The 25,387-nt window shown below is 37.6% G+C and overlaps 1 protein-coding gene across 3 annotated transcripts in view; it reads right to left on the reverse strand.

The window, feature by feature from the left end:
• Window positions 1–25,387, reverse strand: part of RGS22 (regulator of G protein signaling 22) — a 157,389-nt gene that overhangs the window by 65,772 nt on the left and 66,230 nt on the right. For all 3 annotated transcript variants that reach the window (XM_017962189.2, XM_017962190.2, XM_003903022.3), the window contains 4 exons: window positions 23,121–23,254; window positions 17,530–17,644; window positions 15,619–15,744; window positions 14,592–14,693 (listed from right to left, as the gene is read on the reverse strand). In XM_017962189.2, the coding sequence (XP_017817678.1) occupies window positions 14,592–14,693; window positions 15,619–15,744; window positions 17,530–17,644; window positions 23,121–23,254 (477 nt within the window). The remainder of the gene's footprint in view (window positions 1–14,591; window positions 14,694–15,618; window positions 15,745–17,529; window positions 17,645–23,120; window positions 23,255–25,387) is intronic.

Raw genomic sequence — 25,387 nt, forward strand, 5'->3', positions numbered from 1 at the left:
GGTCCCTGGTGATGTCCCTTACTATCTCGGCCATGCACTTAAAAGCACATTTGTTATATTTTAGCCGGCATTTCCAGGTATTTTTTAGACGAAGAGTTTTCAGGTAATCTAGGCTGCCAAGATACCAGAAAAGGAAATCTCTGCAAGAAGCAGTCACATGTTCCCTTATTTAATGCCCATAGTAAGTACCAGAAAAGCAAGCTTCTTCATACCTACTAAACCTAGGAGACAAAAAGGAAAAAAAAAAAAAAAGAAAAAAAAAAGCCTTGCTTCTATTGGCCTAGGCTTTTTGTAAAAGAAAGAAAACAACATATCGCCTGAGAATTCGCTATCGTGAGTTTACTATTATGTGGGCTTCATGTTCAAGTTTATACTTGGCTAATTTCTCATCTTGGAAATGATTACAAAATCTGCCTACCAGAAAGAGCATAGATTAAAAAAACCCACTAAAGAGCTCATAATTCAAAATTACAAAACACATCAGAAAAGAATCCACCATGTCAGCAGAACTAATAAATAGCAGAATTAGTTCTTCCAAGAACTACAAATTACAGAATTATTGAATACTATAGCAGCCAGGCTCTAGGGTGGCCCCCATGAAAACAGTATCTCCTGGTATTCATACCTTTTCATAACCCTCTACCACCAAGTATGGGCATAACATGTGGCTGCTTCTAATCAAGAGAATATAGCAATGGTGATTATTTGTATGTGATTACATGTATATGGTTACATTACATAAGATAGCAATGCCTGTCTTGCTAAGAAACTCTCCCCTTTGCTGGTTTAGAGAAGCAAACTGCCACATTGTGGGCTGCCATATGGAGAGGGCCATATGACACAGAACTAAGGGTGGCCTCTAGCTGACTGCCAACAAAAATCTGAGGCCATCAGTCTAACGATGTGTTACCCTGATGTCCAATCCAATTCTGATGCTAGAAACTGAATATTGCTAACAACCATGTGAACACTGAAGCAGATCCTTCCCCAGTCGAGCCCCAGATGAGATACTAGCCCTGGCTGAGACCTTATAGAGAACCCAGCAAAGCTGTGCCCAGAATCCTGACCTACATAAACGATGAGATAATAATGTGTGTTGCTTTAAGTCACAAATTTTGTCATAATACTGTTATGACAGAAGCTACAAACTATAACATATGTTTAAAATGATTAAAGACATCAAAAAAGAAACCATGGTGGCTCACGCCTGTAATCCCAGCATTTTGGGAGGCCAAGGCACACGGATCACATGAGGTCAGGAGTTCAAGACCAGCCTGACCAACATGGTGAAACCCCATCTCTACTAAAAATACAAAAAATTTGCCAGGCATGGTGGTGCATGCCTGTAATCCCACCTATTTGGGAGGCTGAAGCAGGAGAATCGTTTGAACTGGGGAGGCAGAGGTTGCAGTGAACCAAGATCATGCCATTGGACTCCAGCCTGGGCAACATGGCGAAACTCTGCCTCAAAAAAAAAAAAGAAAAAAGAAAAAAAGAAAAGAAAAGGAAAAAAAAAGAAACCATGGCATGTGTATACCTATGTAAAAAACCTATATGCTCTGCACATGTATCCTGGGACTTAAAGCAAAATAAAAATGTTTTTAAAAGAAATTTTGAAATGAGGAAAAAGACCAAAAAACCCCAGGAAATTTTGTAAAACACAAATATAATGTTTAATAATACAAAAACATAATCTTAAAATGACTTAACTCAATGGGTAAGTTAAAGAGCAGAATGAAATCTGAAGAATATATGAACTGAAAAACAGTACAAAGAAAATTGATCTATTTCAATCTAAAACATACAACACAGATATTCAAAGGTGGAAAAACCTGAAACAGAGGTTAAGAGTGACATGAAATATATAGTCATGTGCTGCATAAAATTGTTTCAATCAATGGTGGACCACATATACAATGGTGGTCCCATAACATAATGGAGCTGGAAAATCCCTATTACCTAGTAACATTGTAGCGCATGTATTACTCACATGTTTGTGGTGATGCTGGTGTAAACAAACCTACTGCACTGCCAGTTGTATAAAGGTATAGCACATACAATTATGTATAGTATAATACTTGATAATGATAATAAATGATCACATTACTGGTTTATGTATTTACTACACTATATTTTTTATCTTTTTTTTAGAATGTACTCCTACTTACTAAAAAAGTTAACTGTAAAACAGGCTCAGGCAGGTGCTTCAGGAGGAATCCCAGAAGAAGGCATTGTTATCATAGGAGATGACAGCTCCATGCATGTTACTGCCCCTGAAAATCTTCCAGTGGTAAACACACTGAGGTGAAATACAGAATGCCAAAGTCAAAGAAAAGACTGTAAAAGTAAAGATGAGGAAAAAATCCTCCTACAAAGGAGCAACAGCATACTCTTCAATGATAGCAATGGAAGGCAGAAAACAATAAAACAGGATTTTCAAAGTGGTAAGAGGAAACTGTCAACCTAGAATTCTATATTCAGCTAAATCATCAATAAGAGAATAAAATAAACATTTTCAAATAAATGGGTCTACCACTAGTAAGCCCTAATGGAAAAACAACTAAAGGATATTCTTCAGGAATTAAACTGAAAGGAAGGATTATGACACAAAAAGCAAAAGCAAGCAAGGAATTTGTGAATAAACTGACACAAACATTGACAGTATTAAAAAAGTAATGATGACTACTAGGAGGGTAAAAGCCAAAATTAACAAAAATAATGTACAAAAATTATATGGAAAATGGGCAAGGTAGAATTAAAGTGTTCTAAGATCCTTGATTTATTTGAGAGGAGGATGAAGATAACGATTAATTTTAGACTTCATGGATTTCAGTATACATGTCAAAACTGTAAGGGTAAAAAGAGAAATATAATATGTAACTTCCAAACCAGTAGAGGGAAACAAAATGTAAAACATTATCACTATCCATATTTTACAGAACATGAAACCAAGACCTATTATTAAAACTAACTGACCTCACAAAGTTTACCCAGCTAGTAACTACGAGAATGTAAATAATTCATGTCTTTCAATGCCACATTCTGTGATGTTTTTTGCCTTCTATGTTATATAGCCTCTGATCTAGATGATATATTAAAATAACAGTGTGTTACCCTGATGTCCAATCCAATAAGACAAAAATCTGACACTGCTGCAAGAATTTCCTTATATTAAATAGCACTTTGTGGTAAAAGTGCTGTGGATTTACCTAGCAATTCTCTTATTTCTCATTTCCATTTCATTCTTACCTAAGCTCTTCATTCACTAATTCCTACATTTTCCATATAATACTTCTTGTAGACTCTTTTTTCCCCCTTCTTATTTCTTTTTCTTTTTTCTTTACCTTGTCAAATATATATTTTTGGATTATACTTTAAGTTTTAGGGTACATGTGCACAACGTGCAGGTTTGTTACAAATGTATACATGTGCCATGTTGGTGTGCTGCACCCATTAACTCGTCATTTACATTAGGTATATCTCCTAATACTATCCCTCCTCCCTCCCCCCACCCCACGACCGGCCCTGGTGTGATGTTCCCCTTCCTGTGTCCAAGTGTTCTCGTTGTTCAATTCCCACCTATGAGTGAGAACATGCAGTGTTTGGTTTTCTGTCCTTGTGATAGTTTGCTGAGAATGATGGTTTCCAGCTTCATCCATGTCCCTACAAAGGACATGAACTCATCCCTTTTTATGGCTGCATAGTGTTCTATGGTGTATATGTACCACATATTCTTAATCCAGTCTATCATTGATGGACATTTGGGTTGCTTCTAAGTCTTTGCTATTGTGAATAGTGCTGCAATAAGCATACGTGTACATGTGTCTTTATAGCAGCATGATTTATAATCCTTTGGGTATATACCCAATAATGGGATGGCTGGGTGAAATGGTATTTCTAGTTCTAGATCCTTGACAAATTGCCACATTGGCTTCCACAGTGGTTGAACTAGTTTACAGTTCCACCAACAGTGTAAAAGTGTTCCTATTTCTCCACATCCTCTCCAGCACCTGTTGTTTCCTGACTTTTTAATGATCGCCATTCTAACTGGTGTGAGATGGTATCTCATTGTGGTTTTGATTTGCATTTTGTCTGATGGTGAGTGATGATGAGCATTTTTTCATGTGTCTGTTGGCTGCACAAATGTCTTCTTTTGAGAAGTGTCTGTTCATATCCTTTGCCCACTTTTTGATGGGGTTGTTTTTTTCTTGTAAATTTGTTTGAGTTCTTCGTAGGTTCTGGATATTAGCCCTTTGTCAGATGAGTAGATTGTAAAAATTTTCTCCCATTCTGTAGGTTGTCTGTTCACTCTGATGGTAGTTTCTTTTGCTGTGCAGGAGCTCTTTAGTTTAATTAGGTCCGACTTGTCAATTTTGGCTTTTGTTGCCATTGCTTTTGGGTTTTTTAGACATGAAGCCCTTGTCCATGCTATGTCCTGAATGGTATTGCCTTTCTTCTAGAGTTTTTATGGTTTTAGGTCTAACACTGAAGTTCTTAATCCATCTTGAATTAATTTTTGTATAAGGTATAAGGAAGGGATCCAGTTTCAGCTTTCTACATATGGCTAGCCAGTTTTCCCAGCACCATTTATTAAATAGGGAATCCTTCCCCATTTCTTGTTTTTGTCAGGTTTGTCAAAGATCAGATGGTTGTAGATGTGTGGTGTTATTTCTGAGGCCTCTGTTCTGTTCCATTGTTCTATATATCTGTTTTGGTACCAGTACCATGCTGTTTTGGTTACTGTAGCCTTGCAATATAGTTTGAAGTCAGCGTGATGCTCCCAGCTTTGTTCTTTTTGCTTAGGATTGTCTTGGCAATGCGGGCTCTTTTTTGGTTCCATATGAAGTTTAAAGTAGTTTTTTCTAATTCTGTGATGAAAGTCAGTGGTAGCTTAATGGGCATAGCATTGAATCTATAAATTACTTTGGGCAGTATGGTCATTTTCACAATATTGATTCTTCCTATGCATAAGCATGGAATGTTTTTCCATTTGTATGTGTCCTCTATTTTTTATTTTGTTGAGCAGTGGCATGTAGTTCTCCTTGAAGAGGTTCTTCAGATCCCTTGTAAGTTGGATTCCTAGGTATTTTATTCTCTTTGTAGCAATCGTGAATGGGAGTTCACTCATGATTTGGCTCTCTGTTTGTCTGTTAATGGCGTATAGGAATGATTCTGATTTTTGCACATTGATTTTGTATCCTGAGACTTTGCTGAAGTTGCTTATCAGCTTAAGGAGATTTGGGCTGAGATGATGGGGTTTTCTAAATATACAATCATGCCATCTGCAAACAGAGACAATTTGACTTCCTCGTTTCCTAATTGAATACCCTTTATTTCTTTCTCCTGCCTGATTGCCCTTGCCAGAATGTCCAACACTATGTTGAATAGGAGTGGTGAGAGAGGGCATCCCTGTCTTGTGCCAGTTTTCAAAGGGAATCCAGTTTTTGCCCATTCAGTATGATATTGGCTATGGGTTTGTCATAAACAGTTCTTATTATTTTGAGATACGTCCCATGATATTGAGAGTTTTTATGTGGGCAACCAGACCGTTTTCTCTGGCTGCCCTTAACATTTTTTCCTTCATTTCTACTTTGGTGAATCTGACAATGATGTGTCTTGGTCACTCTTCTCGAGGAGTATCTTTGAGGTGCTCTCTGTATTTCCAGAATTTGAATGTTGGCCTGTCTTGCCAGGTTGGAGAAGTTCTCCTGGATAATATCCTGCAGAGTGTTTTCCAACTTGGTTCCATTCTCCCTGTCACTTTCAGGTACACCAGTCATACGTAGATTTGGTCTTTTCACATAGTCCCATATTTCTTGGAGGCTTAGTTCATTTCTTTTTACTCTTTTTTTCTCTAAACTTCTCTTCTCACTTCATTTCATTCATTTGATCTTCAATCACTGATACCCTTTCTTCTGGTTGATCAAATTGGTTACTGAAGCTTGTGCATTCATCACGTAGTTCTCGTGCCATGGTTTTCAGCTCCATCAGGTCCTTTAAGGACTTCTCTACATTGGTTATTCTAGTTAGCCATTTGTCTAATCTTTTTTCAAGGTTTTTAGCTTCTTTGCGATGGGTTCGAACATCATCCTTTAGCTTGGAGAAGTTTGATTGTCTGAAGCCTTCTTCTCTCAACTTGTCAAAGTCATTCTCCATTGAGTTTTGTTTCATTGCTGGCAAGGAGTTGTGTTCCTATGGAGAGGGAGAGGCATTCTGCTTTCTAGAATTTTCAGCTTTTCTGCTGTTTTTTCCCCATCTCTGTGGTTTTATCTACCTTTGGTCTTTGATGTTGGTGACGTACAGATGGGGTTTTGGTGTGGATGTCCTTCCTGTTTGTTAGTTTTCCTTCTAACAGTCAGGACCCTCAGCTGCAGGTCTGTTGGAGTTTCCTGGAGGTCCACTCCAGACCCCGTTTGCCTAGGCATCAGCAGCGGAGGCTGCAGAAGAGTGAATATTGCTGAACAGCAAATATTGCCGTCTGATCATTCCTCTGGAAGCTTCGTTTCAGAGGGGTACCCGGCCGTGTGAGGTGTCAGTCTGCCCCTACTGGGAGGTGCCTCCCAGTTAGGCTACTCGGGGGTCAGGGACCCACTTGAAGAGGCAGTCTGTCCATTCTCAGATCTCAAACTCCATGCTGGGAGAACCACTACTCTCTTCAAAGCTGTCAGACAGAGACATTTAAATCTGCAGGGGTTTCTGCTGCCTTTTGTTTGGCTATGCCCTGCCCCAGAGGTGGAGTCTACAGAGGCAGGCAGGCCTCCTTGAGCTGAGGTGGGCTCCACCCAGTTTGAACTTCTCAGCCGCTTTGTTTACCTACTTAAGCCTCAGCAATGGCGGGAGCCCCTCCCACAGCCTCATTGCCACCTTGCCGTTAGATCTCAGACAGCTGTGCCAGCAATGAGCAAGGCTCATTGGGCATGGGACCCTCCAAGCCAGGCGTGGGATATAATATCCTGGTGTGCTGTTTGCTAACACCCTTGGAAAAGCACAGTATTAGGGTGGGAGAGAACCGATTTTCCAGGTGCTGTCTGTCACGGCTTCCCTTGGCTAGGAAAGGGAATTCCCTGTCCCCTTGCACTCCTGGGTGAGGCTTCGGCTCTTGCTCGGTGGGCTGTACCCACTGTCCTGTACCCACTGCCCGACATGCCCAAGTGAGATGAACCTGGTCCCTCAGTTGGAAATGCAGAAATCACCCGTCTTCTGTGTCGCTCACGCTGGGAGCTGTAGACTGGAGCTGTTCCTACTCGGCCATCTTGGAACTGCCCCCCTACATTTCTTATTTTTAAAATTTGGTGTGTGTGTGTGTATGTGTGTGTGAGTGTGTGTATACTTGAACATGTTTAAATTTTTGTTTCATACGTTTACTTATTTTTATTTAAATATCATTATGCATGCTATGGAGAGTGATAGATTCTAAATGCATAATTTTTGTTAGGATATAGCTTATTTGAAAGATTTCACAAGTTACAAAAGACAGTAGTCCCCAGGTCTGTTTCATTCTCTAGTAGTGCCTTCTCACTGAAGCAAGTATGTAATGTCAAAAAAAACTGCAGAACTCTTGGCAGAAACACTACATGCCAGAAGAGAGTGGGGGCTAATATTCAACATTCTTAAAGAAAAGAATTTTCAACCCAGAATTTCATATCCAGCCAAACTAAGCTTCATAAGTGAAGGAGAAATAAATTCCTTTACAGACAAGCAAATGCTAAGAGATTTTATTACCACCAGGCCTGCCTGACAAGAGCTCCTGAAGGAAGCACTAAACATGGAAAGAAACAACTGGTACCAGTCACTGCAAAAACATGCCAAATTGTAAAGATCATCGATGCTAGGAAGAAACTGCATCAACTAATGAGCAAAATAACCAGCTAACATCATAATGACAGGATCAAATTCACACATAACAATAATAACCTTAAATGTAAATGGGCTAAATGCCCCAATTAAAAGACACAGACTGGCAAATTGGATAAACAGTCAAGATCCATCAGTGTGCTGTATTCAGGAGACCCATCTCACATGCAGAGACACATATAGTCTCAAAATAAAGGGATGGAGGAAGATCTATCAAGCAAATGGAAAGCAAAAAAGGCAGGGGTATCCTAGTCTCTGATAAAACAGACTTTAAACCAACAAAGATCAAAAGAGACAAAGAAGGCCATTACATAATAGTAAAAGGATCAATTCAACAAGAAGAGCTAACTATCCTAAATATATATGCACCCAATACAGGAACACCCAGATTCATAAAGCAAGTCCTTAGAGACCTACAAAGAAACTTAGACTCCCACACAATAATAATGAGAGACTTTAACACCCCACTGTCAACATTAGATCAGCGACAGAGAAGGTTAACAAAGATATCCAGGACTTGAACTCAGCTCTGCACCAAGCGGACCTAATAGACATCTACAGAACTCTCCACCCCAAATCAACAGAATATACATTCTTCTCAGCACCACATCGCACTTATTCTAAAACTGACCACCTAATTGGAACTAAAATGCTCCTCAGCAAATACAAAAGAACAGAAATTACAATAAACTGTCTCTCAGACCACAGTGCAATCAAAGTAGAACTCAGGATTAAGAAACTCACTCAAAACCACACAACTGCATGGAAACTGAGCAACCTGCTCCTGAGTGACTACTGGGTAAATAACAAAATGAAGGCAGAAATAAAGATGTTCTTTCAAACCAATGAGAACAAAGACACAACGTACCAGAATCTCAGGGACACATTTAAAACAGTATGTAGAGGGAAATTTATAGCACTAACTGCCCACAAGAGAAAGCAGCAAAGATCTAAAATTGACACCCTAACATCACAATTAAAAGAACTAGAGAAGCAAGGGCAAACAAATTCACAAGCTAGCAGAAGACAAGAAATAACTAAGATCACAGCAGAACTGAAGGAGATAGAGACACAAAAAACCCTTCAAAAAAATCAATGAATCCAGGAGCTGGTTTTTTGAAAAGATCAACAAAATTGATAGACTGCTAGCAAGACTAATAAAGAAGAAAAGACAGATCAAATAGATGCAATAAAAAATAATAAAGGGGATATCACCGCTGATCCCACAGAAATACAAACTACCATGAGAGAATACTATAAACACCTCTACACAAATAAACTAGAAAATCTAGAAGACATGGATAAATTCCTGGACACATACACACTCCCAAGACTAAACCAGGAAGAGTTGAATCTCTGAATAGACCAATAACAGGCTTTGAAATTGAGGCAGTAATTAATAGCCTACAAACCAAAAAAAGAGTCCAGGACCAGGCAGATTCACAGTCAAATTCTACCAGAGGTACAAGGAGGAGCTGGCACCATTCCTTCTGAAACTATTCCAAACAATATAAAAAGAGGGAATCCTTCCCTAACTCATTTCATGAGGCCAGCATCATCCTGATACCAAATCCTGGCAGAGATACAACAAAAAAAAGAGAATTTTAGACCAATATCCCTGATGAACATCGATGCGAAAATCCTCAATAAAATACTGGCAAATCAAATCGAGTAGTACATCAAAAAGTTTATCCACCACGAACGAGTCTGCTTCATCCATGGGATGCAAGACTGGTTCAACATGTGCAAATCAATAAGTGTAATCCATCACATAAACAGAACCAATGACAAAAACCAGATGATTACCTCAATAGATTCAGAAAAGGCCTTTGACAAAATTCAACAGCCCTTCATGCTAAAAACTCTCAAAAAACTAGGTATTGATGGAATGTATCTCAAAATAATAAGAGCTATTTATGACAAACCCACAGCCAATATTATACTGTATGGGCAAAAACTGGAAGCTTTCCCTTTGAAAACGAGTATGAGACAAGTATGCCCTCTCTCACCACTCCTACTCAACATAGTGTTGGAAGTTCTGGCAAGGGCAGTAGGCAAGAGAAAGAAATAAAGGGTATTCAATTAGGAAAAGAGGAAGTCAAATTGTCCCTGTTTGCAGATGACATGATTGTATATTTAGAAAACCCCATCGTCTCAGCCCAAAATCTCCTTAAGCTGATAAGCAACTTCAGCAAAGTCTCAGGATACAAAATCAATGTGCAATAATCACAAGCATTCCTATACCCCAACAACGGACAAACAGAGAGCCAAATCATGAGTGAATTCCCATTCACAATTGCTACAAAGAGAATAAAATACCTAGGAATCCAACTTACAAGGGATGTGAAGGACCTCTGCAAGGAGAACTACAAACCACTGCTCAATGAAATAAAAGAGGACCCAAACAAATGGAAGAACATTCTATGCTCATGGATAGGAAGAATCAATATCATGAAAATGCCCATACTGTCCAATGCCAACCTCATCAAGCTACCAATGACTTTCTTCACAGAATTGGAAAAAACTACTTTAAAGTTCATATGGAACCAAAAGAGAGCCCACTTTGCCAAGACAATCCTAAACCAAAAGAACAAAACTGGAGGCATCACGCTACCTGACTTCAAACTATAGAACAAGTCTACAGTAACCAAAAACAGCATGATACTGGTACCAAAACAGAGATATAGACAAATGGAACAGAACAGAGGTCTCAGAAATAACACCACACATCTACAACCATCTGATCTTTGACAAACCTGACAAAAACAAGAAATGGGGAAAGGATTCCCTATTTAATAAATGGTGCTGGGAAAACTGGCGAGCCATATGTAGAAAGCTGAAACTGGATCCCCTCCTTACACCTCATACAAAAATTAATTCAAGATGGATTAAAGACTTAAATGTTAGACGTAAAACCATAAAAACCCTAGAAGAAAACCTAGGCAATACCATTCAGGACATAGGCATGGGGAAGGACTTCATGACTAAAACACCAAAAGCAATGGTAACAAAAGCCAAAATAGACAAGTGGGATTTAATTAAACTAAAGAGCTTCTGCACAGCAAAAGAAACTACCACCAGAGTGAACAGGCAACCTACAGAATGGGAGAAAATTTTTGCAATCTACCCATCTGACAAAGGACTAATATGCAGAATCCACAAAGAGCTCAAACAAACTTACAAGAAAAGAAAACCCCATCAAAAAGTGGGCAAAGGATATGAACAGACACTTCTCAAAAGAAGACATTTGTGCAGCCAACAGACACATGAAAAAATGCTCATCATCACTAGTCATCAGAGAAATGCAAATCAAAACCACAATGAGACACCATCTCACACCAGTTAGAATGGCGATCATTAAAAAGTCAGGAAACAACAGGTGCTGGAGAGGATGTGGAGAAATAGGAACACTTTTACACTGTTGGTAGGAGTGTAAATTAGTTATACCATTGTGGAGGACAGTGTGGCGATTCCTCAAGGATCTAGAACCAGACATACCATTCACCCAGTGATCCCATTACTGGGTATATACCCAGTGGATTTTAAATCATGCTGCTATAAAGACACATGCACACGTATGTTTATTGCGGCACTATTCCCAATAGCAAAGACTTGGAACCAACCCAAATGTCCATCAATGATAGACTGGATTAAGAAAATGTGGCACATATACACCATGGAACACTATGCAGCCATAAAAAAGGATGAGTTCATGCCCTTTGTAGGGACATGGATGAAGCTGGAAACCATCATTCTCAGCAAACTATCACAAGGACAGAAAACCAAACACCGCATGTTCTCAGTCACAGGTGGGAATTGAACAATGAGAACACTTGGACACAGGGCAGGGAACATCACACACTGGGGCCTGTCAGGGGGTGGGGGCCTGGGGGAGGGATAGCATTAGGATAAATACCTAATGTAAATGATGAATTGATGGGTGCAGCAAACCAACATGACACATATAGACCTATGGAACAAACCTGCACATTGTGCACATGTACCCTAGAACTTAAAATATAATAAAAAATTTTTAAAAGAAAAAATAAAATTGAAATAAAAGAAAAATCTCCAAATTAAAAAAAAAAAAAAAAACTGTAGAACTGTCTATAGGAACAATCTAGTCTCCAAATCTTTGCAGCGGTATATTGTTCCTTGGCAAGCTGTTGCTAGGGTCAAAGATACCTCTACACTATGGTGGTGATTCCCTTTATCCTTGCCAACACCATTTAAATTGGTTTCCAACTGTGTACTAGTCTATTTTGAAGCCATGTGGTGAAATATTCAGGGCGTACCCAAGACACTACTTCAAACTCTTGGACTCTTTAGTCATGCTAATCACTGTTACTGATATGCCCTTCCCCATCTAGCCTGAATAAAGATATTTCTGTAATATTTCATGGGGCAATAAAATGTCAGGGTTTATGTATAGAAAATCATGTAAGTCTCTTGAAATCCAATCTCGGTCTCCTAGCATACAACTTGGCAGATATTTGAAAACAATATAAAATCAAGTTCATAGAAACTTTATCTATTTATTTTGAGTCAGGGTTTTGTTCTGCCCCCTAGACTGGAGTGTGATGGTCTAATCATAGCTTACTGCAGCCTCAAACTCCTGGGCTCAAGCGATCCTCCTGCCTCAGCCTGCCCAAGTACTGGGATTACAGGCATGAGCCATCACACTTGGCCCATAGCAATTTTAACACAGTCCAGTTTATTGTATTCTGCCATTGGCATTATCAATCCAAACATCTGAACTGTAAATTTACCCCTGAAGAGAATCATATATCTATTATAAAGAAACAAATAGCATTTCATACCATAAAATGAATCTCTAGGATTATAGTACTACAGGCAGTTCTTGTATCTGAAGTCACAGAAACCTGGGATAATTAAAACCTAAATCAATTTAGACAATTGCTTCTCTAACCAGAAAAATAAAATTGGGCAAGATGGTGCATGCCTATAATCCCAGCACTTAGGCTGAGGCAGCAGGATCCCTTGAACCCAAGAGTTCAAGGCTGCAGTGAGCTATGATCCCTCCACTACACTCCAGCCTGGGTGTCAAGGCAAGATCCTGTCTCTAAAAATGTAAATAAATAAAAAAGTAAGACAAAGTAAAATAACTATAGATGCAAAGAGCAAGTATGTAAAAACAAAACAAAACAAAACAAAAAAACCATAGATTTGCTTCTTTTATCTTTCTTCATTCCTAAAAGCAAACGTCTCCATTGTTTTCCTCTCACTCTGCTTTAATTATCCAAAAGAGAACCTAGGAAAAGATAAAAACCTTATAGACCTTGAAAATCCCAAAACAGAATCATCCACCTTCAAGTAACCAAAACTGTGTGGTTTTACAATCATTTATTACTAATAATTAACAAGTAAACCAAGCTCAAATAGAATTTTCTCTTTTACAAAGTCATGGAAATATGAAAATTATGAAGGAAAAAACACACTTAATTGGGCAGTTGAAGATTTTTGGAGGAATACTCTTTGTAGTAGTGAAAACATAAAAAGGTAATGCATTGTACTTGAACAGACAGGGGCAATAGGTTAGGAGGAGGAGGATAAATAGAGAATTACAGGTAAAGGATTAACAAACAGAACAGTCAACTGTGTGGTCTCAGAAATGGTGCTAGTAAATTAGATATAATTTCATGATTTCATGGAGACAGATATGGGCTATGTAGGAGCTGAAGTCCTTATTCTCACAGTAAAAAGTACAAAACTTTGTCAGATGATTTACAAAGTATAGTTACTAATGCCAGAGTCAGGGTGGGGGAAGTAACTATGAACATTCAGCGGTACACTATGATACATCAAATAAGATGATAAGATAATAAATAAAATGATGAAGCTAGTTTCCTTAGCATTGTTCAGGGGGAGGTCCTCTGGAATGCAGTTATTCTGGATTGTAAGAATCAGTTAAGCGGTGAACAGATATAGAAGTGATTAGCACTTTTCTAGGCTTGGAGAGCCGTCTCCAAAAAAGAACAGAAGAGCCTGAAAATAAAAAACTGCGAAAATAAGTCAGCTTGAGTCACAATTCTGTTCCCTTTCCTTCTTCCCCACAAAAGAGGCTATTTTCTCTGTCTCCTTTTACAGAGAATCCTCTGTTCTTCCCCGTCTATTTTTTTTTTTCTTTCCTCCTCTATTTGGCTTCAGGGTGGTCTTGAAACATTCTTTCCTCTACTCCCTGAGTGTCTGTCTCCTACGCCATGCAGAACTGAAGCCTGAACAACTACATGGGGCTTGCACTGCATACTCAGTCAACATCTTTTCCTGCTCATACCAAGTCAACAGCCTAGTATGTCCAACAGCTGATATCTGCAGGAAGCTCAGAGAGCAACGTTGGTCAATGTCTCTGCTCCCAATCACTTCAATGATTCATTACATGTCCATTCTCAGGGTTTTCTTTTAAATCACTCACAACCAAACCAAAAAGGTATAAATTAGAAAAAAAAAAAAAAGAGAGAGACGTTCTTTGTCAGAAGAACAAGTAGTTGGCAAGAGAAAATAAAGCAAACCAAATAAAAGAGAGAAAACTGAAAACTCACAAATCATATTATAAAATAATATTCTGCTGACATTTAAATAAAGTAATCCCATGGCAACAATTTAATTGCTGCCTTTTTGCCTGCGATCCCAGATATCTCTTGTTTGGGACTGGACACAATATTCATTTCTCTGTGTACTTAGTGCTTCACATCGAACCAGTATTATTTACTACGTACTTGTGCTTGCTTGCATACTTTAAAAGGCTGAAGTGTTTCCTGGTAGAAAAGCTGATGATAAGCCTGCAGGTCAAACCAAAAGTACACGCTGTTCTTCCACAACTACAGATGGAAAAAGTACATAAATTATTACCACCTAATTATTAAAACTCTTACAAAGCTCTAATTTCAAATATAAGTAACTGTTTAGCTCCTTGCTGTTACCATAAATCAGGTTCCATTTAAGATGGTTTTAATCTTCTATCACAAACTGGCAACACACAAAATATTTACTGATATTGTTGCTGGAAGATTATATTTTGTATGTATGCCTCTCACATAATTAGTCATTAAAATAGTAAATATTCTAGTTAATAGTTAAGGAGTAACCACGTATTTTGATATATATGGGCAATGTATATTACCGCAGAACCAAATATTACTCTACTAAATGAACCAGTTAAATACTTTTTTTTTTTTTCTTTTGAAACAGGGTCTCACTCTCTCACCCAGACTGGAGTGCAGGGATGTGATCTCGGCTCACCGCAACAACTACCTCCAGGCTCAAGCGATTCTCCCACCTCAGCCTCCCGAGTAGCTGGGATTACAGGCATGCATTACCACGCCCAGCTAATTTTTGTATTTTAGTAGAGATGGGGTTTCACCGTGTTGGCCAGGCTGGTCTCGAACTCTTGACCTAAAATGATCCATCTGCCTCAGCCTCCCAAAGTGCTGGGATTACAAGCATGAGCCACCGCACCTGGCCAATACTTTTCATTTTCACAAAAGTAAGACTGATTTTTTTTTTTAATTTTGAAAAATCAACTGGAAATAATTTTGCCACCATTCATTGTAATTTGTAATTGTAGGATGAACAAAATAATTATAATTGAGATGCTTAAATATTTACTAAATATTAAATGTGAATTTTCTTATCACAGATGAGAATTTTAACATCAAATATAATTATGTGAGCACTTATTTCGATGTCTCTTATTTTTAAATGAAGTAAAATTATAAAATTAAATTTTAAATAATTCTTTTATACCTTGTTTCCTGAATGCTCGCAGAATTTAGTAAAGAAGAATCCAGCTCTGTTTTCTACATACAAAGATTGCAACAAATTTTCCATGTCAAATCCTCCCAAGGCACCAACATCTGACACGGTTTTAACCTACATAACAAAACAGAAGTCTATTATCCACCCAAAAACACAGTAATTTTTTTATGGCATTACACAACAGGATTTCATAAACTCTACCATGCTGTCATTTTCCCACTGGACTATTTTATTTTTGTACCATATATGTAATTAATGCAGTATGTTTGCATTTGAGAGTCATATAACATTCATTTGTGGAGCCCAACTATAGCCACAGAATATATTCTATTATAAACCAATCTGATTTTAAACCTAATGTTGAAACAACTTCCCAGCTTCAATTATTTTCATGTTTCAGGCAAAGTAAGACCATTTTAGGAGTATTCCAAATCCTGCTGGTGGCCTCTTTCATACATATTGAATGTTATTTTAGCCTTGAAGTGCTGCTATTATAGCTACAGAGGGTTATGATGAGAACTATCTCTAAGGCCTCTTGGTGCAGCTCATTAACTATCCTTAGGGGGTCCCTCTTGGACAGTCTCACCCTGTGTAGGTCATGGCCTGCACAGTGTAAATGGCAGTATAAGTTCTCATAAAATTTTGCTGTTTATAGGCTTCTCTGCCAACAGCACTGGCAACCCTCATACAATTTTTGAAACACAGAAAGTTGGCTATTTCTCCAAGCACAGGAGTGACTTTAGAATATGAAAGGGCATCTACTATTCAGTTTAACTCTTTGCTATTTGTTTTACAGAACTCATAGACTACTTCTTTGTAATAAGACAATAATGGTACAAAAAATTTAGGGTTTAAGTAAGGTTCTCACTCTTTTTTTGTCCTACTGCCTCTCCATTTCTCCACCTCTCTATCTGCCTGCTAAACAAATTCTGAAGTGAGAATTTAATGTTTTACTATGTTTAACTATCAGCATTCCAAACTAAAAAAAAAAAAAAAAAAAAAAAAAAAATCATTATTTTAGTAGGAAAAAAAAAACTAATTAAAAGAAATGGGGTACCATTAGCATAGAATAAAATAAATAGTTACGCAAAATTATAGCTAAGTGTTCAGACTGTATTAGGACTGCCAAGGTTTCTACCTAAAGTATAATTCTTAGGGAATGTGAAGTTTTCCTCTAGAACTAGTGCATTAAATCCACATTATCAGGGTAGCTGTACTGTGGAAACACCCTGCCCTTTTAAAAATTCTAGGCTTCGGCCAGATGTGGTGGCTCATGCCTGTAATCCCAGCATTTTGGGAGGGCGAGGCAAGCAGATTGCCTGAGGTCAGCAGTTTGAGACCAGTCTGGGCAACATGGTGAAACCCCATCTCTACTGAAAATACAAAAAAAAATTAGCAGGGTGTGGTGGCATGCGCCTATAGTCCTAGCTACTTGGGAGGCTGAGGCAAGGAATTGTTTGAACCAGGGAGGTGGAGATTGTAGTGAGCCAAGACCATCCCACTGCACTACAGCCTGGGCAACAGAGCAAGACTCTGTCTCAAAAAAAAAAATTACAGGCTTCTAAAACGTAATATCAAATACTATTTTTCTTTCAAGTGTCATCATACCAAAACCAGAACACCATTGTCGTTGAAAACAGTAATCAATGCAGTATATAGAACCATGGTACTACAAAAGGAAAACACAGAGGAAATATTTGTGTAAAAATCCTTTGGCAAGGAAAAAAATCAAATGTATTGCTTAGTAAAGATAAAATATTATGATAAATCAATACAAATTCTCTAAAATCAGGAGATATTGATCAGTTAAATGAACAATCAGGTTTATTCAGTCCTCAAAATATGAGGACTCATATTTTATGAGTCCTCAAAATATTTATGAGTCCTCAAAATACTCACCTTAGGTTCTTCTGTATAAGCGTATCTTCTATCCAGCTGGGGCTTGAGACATTCAGAAATGTCAGTAAAAGATGTTAAGTGAATGACGTTGCTGCTTTCTGATACGTGCTTTGACCTAAATTATAAGGATGAGAACTAAAATTATAAGAATGAGAACTAACTGATCAACAAACAAATTCTGAGCACTTTTGGTATACATAGCACCAAACTTAAGAGTACTTCTGAGCAATGTGACTCAGGAATAAAAGGATAAACATCGTTCTAGCCCTGAAGTGGTGATTCAGAGAATGAGTCATAGTGATATAGGAAGACAATTCTCAAAATAACTACTGGTTAGATGAATTCAAGAGGGTTTATTATAGATGCCAAATGACTGGGATGGATAATAAATATTTTGAGAGGGCAAGAATGAGAAATTCCTTCAACCTATATTAGTAATTTTAAAATAAAATATTTATTTGTGTTTTAATAAAATTCAAAAAAATTTTAATGTGTTTTAGAGGGGCTCTTTAGATAGGAAAATAGTGAGCAATAAATGAAGGTGGGTATGGAAATCCTTGTTTAAAAGGCAGCAAAGATAATTTGCTTAGGGCAAGAAGACACTAACACTAAAAAGTGAACATTATATACTACATACCAAACACTGTGCTAGATATAATTCATATTATAATATTTAATCCTCACAGAGGTGAGATTCATAGGGAATTATATAGATTAGTTTGGGGTGAAATAATGGAAGACTTTGGAGTTAGACTAATGACTTTGGACATTATCTTTTTCTATTTTTTTATCCAGCTCCCTCTCCCACATCCACGCTGTAATTATTCTAAAGCCTTATTTTCTTGCTCCATAAAACATGCCTATTCTACCTTGCCAATATACCTCTACTCCACTCCATTAGCAGATTACCTTGCAGTTTCTTCTCACACAAAACGTATGTACAACATGCTTCAGTTTCCATTTCCTCATGTAGCAGAATGGCATGCTTCTACATACAGTACCACTGAGATTCTGAAAAAGCTAAACATTAACTTTCTAAGACTCCCTTGCAGCGAGACATAGCCATGAGACACAGTTGTGACTAATGAGATACAAAATGAAATGTGCTAGGGAGCTTCTGAGAAGCTTGCTTTCCTGACAAGAGGGAGAGGGTTAATGGAAATTGCCCTTCCTCCTCCACTCTGACTTGAAAGCCTGATATTAGGACCCGCAATACTGCTGACCATGAGGGAAAGGCCAAGAGCATCACAAGGATTCAGGCCCTAATCTTTCTGATCTATTGTACCAACACTGACAGTTGCCTATCATGGGATTTCTTGTTATGTGAGAAAAATCAGGTCAATTCATCTAAGCCATTGTTAGTTAGGTTTCTGGTATTGGCAGCTGAAAGCATTCTTGATATGAACAACAAACATATCCACCTGTACCCATCCTTACTTCTTTCCATGTTGTCTCAGGAAGAAGCGCCCCACCTCCTGACCATGGTTAATCTCATTCCCTTGGCTCTTGAACCTGTCCCTCTATTCTCCTTTGAATATGGAGACCTTCATTTTTTCTCATATATCATCAGCTTCTTCATTTCCTCTGGATTCTATTCTATGCATATCAACAGTCTCAAGTCTTCACCTTAAAAATACTCTTTCTGATGAGAACAAAAACCTTTAGCTAGACTAACCAAGAAAAACTTTTAGTGGCTGGGCACGGTGGCTCACGCCTGTAATCCCAACACTTCGGAGCCCGAGGTGGAAGGATCACTTGAGGTCAGAAGTTCGAGACCAGCCTGGTCAACATGGTGAAACCCCGTCTCTACTAAAAATACAAAAATGAGCCGGAGGTGGGGGCGGGCACCTGTAATCCCAGCTACTCAGGAGGCTGAGGCAGGAGAATCACTTGAACTCATGAGGTGGAGGTTACAGTGAGCCAAGGTTGTGCCACTGCACTCCAGGCTAGGCAGAGTGAGACTCTGTCTCAAAAAAAAAAAAAAAAAAAAAAACACGGAAAACAAACAAACAAACAAAAATATTTAGCTAGACTAACCAAGAAAAAGAGAGGACTCAAATTACTTAAATCACGAATAAAAGAGGATACCTCAATACCAACCTTACAGAAATTTCCTAAAGAGACACAAATTACCAAAAATTACTCAAAAAGAAAGAAAACCTGAATAGACCTATAGCAAGTAGAGATTAAATCAATAATTTGATATCACCCCACACAAGTAAAAGGGCTGGGTCCAAAAGCCTTCACTGGTGAACTCTATCAAGTACTTAAAGAAGAACCAATATGCAGTTCTTCCCAAATTCTTACAAAATTAGAAGAGGGAGGGGACACTTCCCAACTCATTCTGCTCATTCTGGTTTTTTGTTTGTTTGGGATTTTTTTTGTTTGTTTGTTTGGGTTTTTTTTTGTTTGAGAGCCTCACTCTGTCGCCCAGGCTGGAGTGCAGTGGCACAATCTGGGCTCACCGCAACCTCTGCCTCCTGGGTTAAATGTATTCTGCATCAGCCTCCCGAGTAGCTGGGACTACAGGGTGCAAGCCACCATGCCTGGCTAATTTTTGTATATTTAGTAGAGACGGGGTTTTACCATGTTGGCCAGGCCGGTCTCAAACTCCTAACCTCAAGTGATCCACCCACTTTGGCCTCCCAAAGTGCTGGAATTACAGGCATGAGCCACCATTCCCAGCCTAAAATTCTTCCTTCCCTTGGCTTCTATGACACCACTCTTTCCTTATTTGTACATCTCCCATCTCTCAGATTACCCCCCCCCCCTTTTTTTTTTCCAGATTACCCTTTCTTGGTCTTCTCTTCAAGTTCCTTATTCTCTGCCTTTACTATAAACCTTGGTAACTTAGGTCTCATTATATACTGCTCTTTCTCTCATGATCATCTCATCCATGCCCACAGCTTCAACTATCCACTAAAGTGTAATGCTTCCTCAATTTTCTACTTGTAATTGATCTGTCTCCTGGGCTCCAAACCTATATTTCAACTGTTTTGAATATGTATATCCCAATGTATATCTTAATGTAGTTTTACATTTTTTATTTAGATAAAATTCACATTGTCAACACACAAAAAATTCGGATGTAGAGAAACTGAAACCCAATATAGTTTCATCTCATCCCTGGAGTACTGGCTGGGCTTGGTGGCTCATGACTGTAATCCCAGCATTTTGGGAGGTAGGAGGACTGCTTGAGGCCAGACCAGCCTGGGCAACATTGTGAGAACCCAGCTCTATGAAAAAAAAATCAGTCAGGCATGGTGGCACACACCTGTAGTCCTAGCTACTTGCGAGGCTGAGGTGGGAGGATGACTTGAGCCCAGGAGTTCAACACCATAGCACTCTGGTCTGGGCAAGAGAGTAAGACATCTCAAAAAAACAAAACAAAACAAAAGAATACCTTAGGCTCTATATTCCTTCATTCAACAAATATTAATTGAACACATACTATGTGCCTGATACTGTACTATACACTGGAGCATTCACCTAGGAAGCACGCCAAATTAAAATCATCTGCCTCCTCCAGTCCTGCTTTTCCTCCTTCTGAGAATAACAAATTCACAGAAAATAAAGTAGAAGTAGTTCTTAAACATATTTAAAAATGTTCAACTTCAGTCAAAATAAGAAATACTGTTTTTAAAATATATCTGTTTAGCAAGGATAATGCACACTATGTTGGGAAAGGAATGGTTAAAAAAAGGCACTCTTATATATGCTGAAGGAAGTATAAGTTGTTATAACTCCAATGATATTTTATATTATCTAGCAAAATTTAAAAAGCACATGAGCTTTGACTCAAAAATTCTTTTAGGAAATTATCATATATATGAAATATTATATATATATTCAACAAATATTAATTGTTGAATTAATGTTGAATAATTCAACTTTTCTCTCAACTCATGCCTGTATGTCTTTTCACTTGTTTCATCACCTGAAAAATGAAGGCAATGCTTTCCTTACGGGGACATATATATATATATGAAATAGAGCAATGTAAAAGAATATCCACTATAACACTGTTTGTAACAGAAAAAAATAGAAACAATGTCATGTCCATCAATAGAGTACAAATGCAAAGTATGGTATAAAATGAAAGAAGCAGACATAGGAGGAGGCAAGTTGACAAGAATAAGAATCAAAGTAGATTACGGTATATCTATTGCTATAGCACAATCACTGCTATGGAAAAAAATCTAAGATATTTTAATGAAAATTTAAAATGAAAAAACAAGGCACTAAACAGGTGTATAGCATGCCACTATTTTTGTACTATGTTTATATTTCTAATTTTTAAGAATAAGACAATTTCAGTAAATTACACACACAAAACCCTCCAGTTGTTCTTGAGTTCATAGAGAATAATCTCGATTATTTAAAATGACAGATAAGAAATTTCACATTCTGAACCTCACTTATCTTTTCAGCTCATCTCCTACTTTTTCACTGTAATACTCTATACTCTAGCCATAACAATGTATAGTTTTCAAAATTCAGCTTTTCTGTCAACTCCTGCCTATATGTCTTTTAACTTGTTTTATCACTTGAAAAATGATGATAATGGCTTCTTCATGGGGATGCAGTAAGAATTAACAGATACATGTGCCTTCAGAACACTGTTGCAATTTTTTGAAAAAAGAATTAATTTATACAATGCAAGCAAAGTTTCAATGCCACAAAAGCTCATTAACTGCTACTTTTGGAAATGGCAGAGAAGGTGATTTGGATCAACCTCAGGTAGAAGGCAACTAGATAAGCTGAAAAAACTTACAAAAATAAATCTGCTTAAAGGCATCTGAGTGCTAACAATGTAGTCAAGAATAACTGAGCCAAAACCCAGAGAATTCACAGAGGTGATTTCGGCATTTGAGGCTGCTTTTTCCTGAGGGTTTGCTTATGAGAGTCAAAGACACTGGTAAACCCTTCATCCCTTTTTTTTTTTTTTTTTTTTTTTTTTTTTTAAGATGGAATCTCAATCTGTCACCCAGGCTGGAGTGCAGTGCAGTGGCACGATCCGGGCTCACTGCAACTGCTGCCTCCCGGGTTCAAGTGATTCTCATCCCTCAGCCTTCCAAGTAGCTGATACTACGGGCACATGCTACTACACTCGGCTAATTTTTTAAATGTTTTGTAGATATGATTTTACTATATTACCTAGGCTGGTCTCAAGCTCCTAGGCTCAAGCAATCTACTTGCCTTGGCCTCCAAAATGCTGGGATTACAGCCCTGAGCCACCATGTCCGGTCAGTAACAATGACAATATTCTTGAGAGTCTTATAAGTTCTCAAATTTGAGAACTATAGAATTATTGAATAGAGCCAAAAAAGAATTAGAGGACAATCTTCTCAGAGAAGTCTTGAGAAGCTGGAGATCAGAGGCATCGATCTCCTTGAGAATTACTAACATCTGGAACTCTACTCCTAATTTAGAGTACTCATGCAAAGTATAAGCCTCTAATACATATCACTGAAAATTAAGAACCCATGTAAAAATATCAAAGTACTAGTTTTTAATTTTTGTTTAGTTTTTAAATTCTCTAAAAATCTTAGTATTGCAGAAAAGCACTTGATACAAAAAGTTGCACCTACCCTTTCTCAATCACATGATCCTTAGAAGAATCTGGATACAAAAGTGCACTCTTCCAGGGCTTTTGAGTTGCTGATTTTACTCCAGGTGATTTATTGGAAGACTTGGGAGGTTGTGATAAGCTGAATTCTTCTTTCTAAAAGATGGTAACATAATGAGCAAAATGAAAATAAGAGAGAGAAAAAAAGCACAGCTCGCACCTATACCTCAAATTTATTCTGATCACTAGAGTACTTTTTCTTTCACTCTGCCTCCTACAATGCTTCCCATTAGAATAGAAATTTTTTCCTTCTCCAACTCCTACTTTTGCAAGCAGCAAAGTGAAATCACACAGCAATTTAGACTATAAAAAAGGAAGAGCCAAAGGCTTATATCCTTACTTCTACCATTGTGAAAGAAGACTCTTTCCTGGAGAGAGAACGTTGTAAAAACTATTCTTTTTTCTATAATTGAATAGGTATTAGAGCTAGATGTAAGTATGTGTGGCGAGGGCTTGGGGGGTGGTGGTGTCAGCGGTCACAGGGCAGGCAAATGAAACAAAGATACCCTTGGTCCACATAAGAAGGGCTCTATATCTTAACAGTACTATTTCCTTCCATTTTGGGGCATTTTTTTTCATGGTTATTTTTCCCATTCTTAAAGAGTTATTTATGGTAAAAGTTAACAATTTAAATCCAGAATATGAGATGCATGGATTAAAAAAATTATAAACAACTAAATGTCCAAATGGAGAATGGGATATACATAAATGTAGCATTCTATAATACTTAAAAGCAGTAGTTACAAAAATGATGGCACACATGGATAAATCCTTATGATAAAACAGATAATCAGAAAACAAAAGTCTAAGTACAGTAAAACAACAAATTCACAGAAGAAGCCTAAAAGAAAATAAGTTAGTAGTTGTCTGGAAGTAGGTGAGATTAGAAGTGATTTGTCTCTTCTCCAGTTTCCAAATTTACAGTAGTTTTATTATTTTTTATAATTTCAAAAACAAACATACAAAACTTTTCTAATATGTCAACTTCCATTAGAATATTATATACATTGCAAGAAAGCAAGGAATATACTTATAATATTTTATTATCCAGAACAAACAATAAAGCCTTATATATACTCTATGTAATAACTACTAATAATTTTTAAGAATTCTATAAAGAAAATTAATAACAAGTATATTCTATATATAACTTCCCATATATAAGGGCTTACATCTGTTTTAGTAATTCAGAACACAGCATGACATTAAACAACACTCTGTAAATGAGAGTTACCACAGGAGGCTGAGCTTATTATTTAAAGTAGATAATACAAAAGTAGCCAAATTTATAGAAACAGAAAGTGGTTACCAGGGTCTGTGGGGATGGGAAAAAGGAGAGTTGGTCTTTAATGGGAAGAGTCATATTTACAAGATGAAAAAGTTCTAGAGATCTGTTTCACAACATTGTGAATATAACTAACACTACTGAACCCATACATATAAAAAATGGTTAAGATGACAAATTTTATGTTATGTTTTTTACCACAATAATTTTTTAAGGCTTCTTAATAAATAAGGCTTCTAAGTCTTTGCTATTGTGAATAGTGCTGCAATAAACATACGTGTGCATGTGTCTTTATAGCAGCATAATTTATAATCCTTTGGGTATATCCCCAGTAATGGGATGGCTGGGTCATATGGTACATCTAGTTCTAGATCCTTGAGGAATCGCCATACTGTTTTCCATAATGGTTGAACTAGTTTACAATCCCACCAACAGTGTAAAAGTGTTCCTATTTCTCCACATCCTCTCCAGCACCTGTTGTTTCCTGACTTTTTAATGATCGCCATTCTAACTGGTGTGAGATGGTATCTCATTGTGGTTTTGATTTGCATTTCTCTGATGGCCAGTGATGATGAGCATTTTTTCATGTGTTTGTTGGCTGTATGAATGTCTTCTTTTGAGAAATGTCTATTCATATCCTTTGCCCACTTTTTGATGGGGTTGTTTGTTTTTTTCTTGTAAATTTGTTTGAGTTCTTTGTAGGTTCTGGATATTAGCCCTTTGTCAGATGAGTAGATTGCAAAAATTTTCTCCCATTCTGTAGGTTGCCTGTTCACTCTGATGGTAGTTTCTTTTGCTGTGCAGAAGCTCTTTAGTTTAATGAGATCCCATTTGTCAATTTTGGCTTTTGTTGCCATTGCTTTTGGTGTTTTAGACATGAAGTCCTTGCCCATGCCTATGTCCTGAATGGTATTACCTAGGTTTTCTTCTAGGGTTTTTATGGT

The sequence above is a fragment of the Papio anubis genome, chromosome 8, assembly GCF_008728515.1.
Source record: "Papio anubis isolate 15944 chromosome 8, Panubis1.0, whole genome shotgun sequence".
Taxonomy (NCBI): domain Eukaryota; kingdom Metazoa; phylum Chordata; class Mammalia; order Primates; family Cercopithecidae; genus Papio; species Papio anubis.